Below are 6285 nucleotides of genomic sequence, written 5' to 3' on the forward strand. Positions count from 1 at the left end.
CTTCTGTTTCATAAATTAAAACCACTTGAATTTACTACCTTTCCTCACCTGCTCACCTCCCTCCACCTCTTATGTCCTCACCTCTTATGGCTGATGAGATGGAACATATAAATCATCAGTGACAAATTTCCCAGGGATTTTGTCCTTGTACATAGGCAAAGAGTGAGCAAATGTTTGCCTTGTACATAGAAAAATGCAACACAAGAAATTATGAGATAATCTCCATGGAAACTTCTGTGGAGCTTTAATTAATTGAAAGTTTCATATTATGATATATTGCCAGTCAGAATTTGGGTTTCTGTCCCAAAAAAAGAGAGCACTGCAGTTTCAGCTATAGAAGTAAATGGACAGCTTGTTTGGTCCTGATTTCACCCTACTTATCTCAAGTAATATTATTATGAAATTGTTTTAAAATGCTGTTGTTTGCCTGGACTTTGATGGTAGCTTCATAATGTGACACTTTCCTTTGGAAAGCAATAGTGTGGTATATGAATCTTTTCAGTACATAGGAAAAGATCTGAATATAAATAATTAAAAATATTACATCCTATTTCAGGGTTTTTTTCCTGGCCAAAATTAAGAGTCAAATCTCTTACATCATTATACGATGTGAAGAGCAAATAAGTAGGTCCTGCAAATTGGACTGTGCAGACTGGGCTTTTCCATGTTTAGCATGGCTGATGAGCAGTCGCTGTGGAAGGACTCAGTCCTTTTAGCATTTGGATGCAGTGCTGACAAATAAATTGACACATAACACCAGACACATTCAGTCATCACCTAAACTGCTGAAGCATAGAGTGTCCTTTTCATCACAGCCTCTGGGTCATTCTGTTGAGTCAAAACTGATGCCTTGACTCATCAGTGAAGTTTCTCTCCTTGTCAAGACAGTATTTTGGTTTATGACTTCATCTAAATAGTTAAATCATTCTAAATGCAGACAGTGGGATCAGGTAATTCTGAATCAGGGATTCTTAAGCAGGTAAGGGCTACTAGCTTAATTCTTCAGCTAGTGGGACCCACTGATCGTACAATTGTGCTGATCTGTGGTTCAGTGCTGAATTCTCAGATGTGAGGATTTCTAAGTGAATAAGTATCACAGCTTTCTGAGCACAGCAGAATCACAGGGCATCAACAAATGGGTGTTTAAATAAAACCCAACAAAGGGGAGACTGCTGAGAGATCTGTGTCTACCAATTCAGCCCAGGAACTTTGAAAGGTCAGTCACATTCCATGCAAGTGCCTTTGCAGTTAGGGAGTTCCCAGTGGTGTTTGGTTTGACAAGCTGAAATATTACAACTAATTTGCAAAAACATTGCCAGTTTCATTACATTTTAATTACTGATGGTCCCAAATGCCTGATTTTTCAACTACCCGTGACTGCAGATATAAATTAGTCTTTAAATAGCATTACCCGTCCAGTAGCTTCCAGTGCTTTCTTGTCCTGCGAGGCAAATCCTGTCAGCATTTTAGCCTGCACAGCTCCAGATAAGGCCAAAAATGGCAGGAAACACAGTATAACTAAACTCAGTTTCCAGCTGAAGTAGAAAGCAATGATCATAGCCACTCCAATGTTAGTAAAGGAATTGACAATCATTCCTATCTGCGATCCAGTTGCCTTTGAAGAAAAGAAACAGGGATGACTGACTTGTACTCCAATAGTAACTGCATCAAACTTTTAATAAATTTTCCTATAAAACTTGAGAAAACTATATATTAAAATACCATAAGGCACCATCAGCTGCTGACTGCATTGGAATTGAGCCAGTTTGGATATGCTGCTTCCAGTTAGCTGTAGCAAGAGGAAGACTGCAAACGTCCAATATTCCTTTCACTCACCAAATTTTTCATTGAGGAATATTTGTATTTAAATAATAAACAGAACACTTGGCTGTTAACAACAAAGCCTCAGCTGTGCTAAAATCAGTAAGAAGCATCACCAAGAAAGCATGAAACAATGTTGCATTTCTGCCTGTCTCTTTATTAAGGAAAAATTTTAAATATGGCTTTGACATCACCTTTATTGAATGCATTCCTCTTCTCCTTATGTACTTCAAGTACACTGTTCTTTTTAATAAGCTTGACTTATTTACTCAGAAGTTATTTCCTTTCATAGCAGTAGATAGGAACTATGTTGCTATGTATTAGAATAAAAATGTACATTTGATATCCTTGATGATTTTCAGTCAAATTCAGTTGCAGGATATGAACTTGCAGCACAAAATAAACATCATGTACTTCTCCTCTGAGCTGCAGCAACAGGGCAAGGTGCCTTGTGCCTGGCCACAGTAGCAGGTACACCTCCCAACTCTGCAGAAACTACAAAAAGGAGCATCCATAGGGCTGCTCTTCTGGACCCTGCAGCTCTAATGCCCTACACACATTCCAGAGTTCACTTTCTGACTCCTGGTGCAAATGTAGACATCTTCAGACCCTGGAGGCTTGTGTGCACCTTCTCACCTTCAGCTAACTGTGCAATGGCAGCAGCTGGCTAAGCTCTTGCGTTAGGCAGTGAAAGGTGGAGGGCACTGCTGCTCAGGTAGCTCTGTTCCTGTCCCCCTGGCCCTGAGCTGTGGCTGGAATGGCTGTGCCCCACTGTCTGCATGGGCTTCAAACAAAGGTGTCCCTTAGGAGGCTATTAAATGGTTCAGTCAGTGTTTAAAAGTTTATTTATTTCAATTAAAATATGCCCTATAAGTGCCTCTAAGGTTTGCAGCTGCTTTCTCTGATTCTGTAGAAATTCCTAAAAAAGGGGTTTTGGAAATGTTTCCTCTAATTTTTTTTATAAATTATTAAACCATCCATTAGCTGTTCTTAAAACTAACCTACCGTCTTCAATCAAGCTGAAACAGGACAATTTTTGTAACAAAGAAATCTGCTTGTCTCCTTCTTTGTTTCTTGAAAATTGCTTGCAAAGGGTCAATTCTGATAGGTAATAATTGTAACTCAGAATGATTTAACCCTCACCCACTACAGAGCTCAATAAATGAAGTTAGTGTTTCACTTTCTCTAACACTGAAACTGGCTGCAGAGTTCCTGGCTGGAGCACTAGCCAGTAGTGCAAACTGTTTTTTCACATGGGCCGTCAGTTTAACTCAAAACTGCCACAACGTGGAAAATACCGTGCTGAAAACTGAAAAATATTATTAGTGATGAATGTGATTAAAATCCTAGCTTGACATACTTTTGAAATAAACACTTTAGCATTATGGCATAAAACTAATTGATCTCCAGAACAAAAAAAAAAGTAATCTTTTGCACTTGGTGCTCCTTCCTGTTCCAGTGATGGTTGGTAGTTTATTGATTTTTGTGTTCTTGTTCTAGCAGTACAGGCAGGAATAACAGGCAGTAAATTGTGACCCTATTTTTGCCTTTAGGAAATACCATTATATTAGTTCCAGGTCGACAATCTTATAAATAGAAACAGCTTAATTGGCTGACCAAGGACTGATCTACATTGCCCTTGCTGGTTGCACACTAGAGAGTTTCTGTGGCTATGTGCCAAAATAGGCCTTCAATCAGTGCTTATAGTAACAATAGTAAATAGTTAAACAATAGCAAATAGCAGAATAAATTACATAACATAAAATAGCAGAATAGTTAAACAATAGTAAATAGCAGAATAGTAAAACAATTCTTGAGCTGTCAAGTCTTACCCCTTGGACCTGTGAGGCATCTGTTGCAAGTCTTGTAGTCAAAGCACCAGGGCTGTTCTTCCTGTCATCAAACCAACCAATGTCTTGCCCTAGCATAGCCTGGAAACCAATTTTCCTTAACCGTCTTGTAAGCAGCTCACCAGACTTGGCAAAGGTGTATCCCTGGGGTGCATGAGAATAAATACAAACATTCTCCAGAAATAGATACCCACAGAGTAAGGGTTCAAACCCCAAATTTATGCATATTGGATTGCTATTACCTGTAGAAACTGTGTGAAAAATGAAAGAACTCCGACTAAGACAAAGAGCACGCAGACACCATTGATCTGGACTTTTTGTTTTTCTTCATCAAGAATGGAGAAGGTCTTTGGGGAAAAAAAAGGTGGCATTGTATTAGAAATGTCAGTTTTGCTATGTGTGAAGTTTGTTTTTGACTCCCTTTTGCCAAGTGCAGAAGCCCACTCTAGAACCAAAGCCAGAACAGGACCTCCCCCTCACCCCCTGCAAAGGCCTTATTTTTTCCTAAGGTGAGCCTGGGTTAAAACATATTGGGTTGTACTCCTGTTAACCAACAAGTTTATTATTCTGAGTGTCTGCACACACTGCTTTTACTTGTGGCCCATCCCTAGTTGTAATTAACCAATTAACTCCACTCTAAACAGCAATAACCAGGGAATAGCAATGAAATAAATAGCATAGCAACAAAGCAACAGCACAGCAGCACCTTACCTCCTCTCTGGTCTATGCTCATTGCAGCTTTATTGGGCTGTACAAAATAAAGTCTGTGTAAATAATTGTACCCTAGCATGACTCCCTGCACAACACTAACAGGAGCTGTAATTGCCATAGGTAGGCTCCAAGAGGAACTTAACTGTCTGTTACTAAAGGAGTGTGGATACAAGACATTCACTTACTGTTGGGCACTTGAGAAAAGTCATTAGTGCTTAAAGCAGAGCCCCTTCACCCCATTCAGCACCAGTGTCCATAGTATTGTCCTCTCATTCGTAATATCTGGTCTTTTTCAACAGCTGCCAATGTTACTAGCTGGTGCTGAAGTAGTGGTCCAAATGTAAGCAGCCATCCTTTAACAATTCCTTTCAGTCAGAGCAGTTACTATGAATGTCAGTTTACCTATCTGAAGTTGTTAAACTATTTCTGCTATTCTCTTATCTACTCTTTCCAGGTGTAGGTCACATCTGTACTTATCCACTAACCTTAAATTAATTTGCATTGGATTTGATAGGTAAAAATTACTATAAATTGACTAATCTCTCAATCTGTTATCTGTAAGGTATAATTCAAAAAGAACTTATGCATTTGACTTTTGCTTATATCAAAACCAGCCTAAAATCTTCTAGGTAAGAATTCAACAGTAGAAGGAGATGGAATTTTCATTCCAGCTCCAAAATATAAAAATCACATGAAAATAAACCTAAGTACTAGTCTTGTAATTTACAGTTCAAAGTGAACTATGCATCAAAGTAACAGAGAGGAATTAGAGCATGAATTTGAGAAAAGAAATAGCTGTTCTCTAGTGGGAATTCCACTTAAAGTATTTTTTCTTTGTACATTGGTACCTTGGCAACAAAATAAATCCTGCTAAATCCAAAGTGGTAACATCAAAACAACCCTTAGTGTTTCAAACTAAGAGCTGTTCCAATGCTGTGCTGTCCATTTTCCATACTCTGAGACAATTCCACAGGGAGAAACAAAGCATAAGTAAGAAGAAACTACTAGAAATTTGTTCAAAAGGTACATATCCAGTATTATCCAGTACTTCATTGACTTCTGGGGATTCATTTCTGAAAATGTTCAGGGCAGACTTTGCTAAATTTATCCTTTTACTTCATAGCTGTGGAGACTTTTAACCCTCACTGCTTCAGCATATTTGTCCCACAGTACAAGCCCACGTGTCTGACACAACAACATTGCAGATACTCAGACAGCTTGGAAAGCAGATGCATATTCCATCTGCCTGACTGCCTTGACACCAGGCAGAAATATTTTAAATTTGTGAATAACGAAACACAGATGTTGGATTTTGCTCATATTCATTATGGCTTGCTTTTTCTTGCAGCTTCTCTCTTTTGATGGATTGAGACCTTCAAGAGAAGAAATTCACCCTTGGCAATGAAGGTATTTAGCATCTTGCAGGATGACATCAGCCCCAGACCTCTCAGTGTCTAGAAGACCTCTCTCAAAAGGAATCAAAGGTTAGATTCATTGCAGAATGCATATAGCAGTGTCCCACCTGGTGTCTAGTGAAAGCTACAGTCCTTGGCATGAGGTCTAGATACTCAAAAAGTTGTTTGGAGGTAGCACACCTATGGCTACTAAAAGGCCAAGCATGTTGGCCAGGAGCTACTAAGTGGATCAACAGGGACTGGAACGTCTTTTGCTCTGCCCCTTCCAGGATCTTAGCTATCAAATGTCAGACTGCAAGGAAATGTGATTCAAAGTCCTGAGCAACTTCCCAAAGAGAAATGTCTAGGCCAAAACAACTCCCCCCCAAAAAACATATATGTCAATCTTTCTTTTGACAGATTGCTGGCACTGCTCGTAGAAGCATTTTATCAACACTTTTCTATCCATAGCTCAGATACTGGGGGATTCATTCATTCACTCACTCTTT

At 39.1% G+C, this 6285-nt stretch overlaps 1 protein-coding gene across 1 annotated transcript in view; it reads right to left on the reverse strand.

The window, feature by feature from the left end:
• Positions 1-6285, reverse strand: part of ABCB11 (ATP-binding cassette, sub-family B (MDR/TAP), member 11) — a 38171-nt gene that overhangs the window by 4861 nt on the left and 27025 nt on the right. Inside the window, 3 exon segments of the mRNA XM_009076158.1 lie at positions 1340-1615; positions 3654-3815; positions 3914-4018. Of these exon segments, the coding sequence (XP_009074406.1) occupies positions 1340-1615; positions 3654-3815; positions 3914-4018 (543 nt within the window).

This window comes from Acanthisitta chloris, unplaced genomic scaffold, assembly GCF_000695815.1.
Source record: "Acanthisitta chloris isolate BGI_N310 unplaced genomic scaffold, ASM69581v1 scaffold10906, whole genome shotgun sequence".
In the NCBI taxonomy this organism is placed as follows: domain Eukaryota; kingdom Metazoa; phylum Chordata; class Aves; order Passeriformes; family Acanthisittidae; genus Acanthisitta; species Acanthisitta chloris.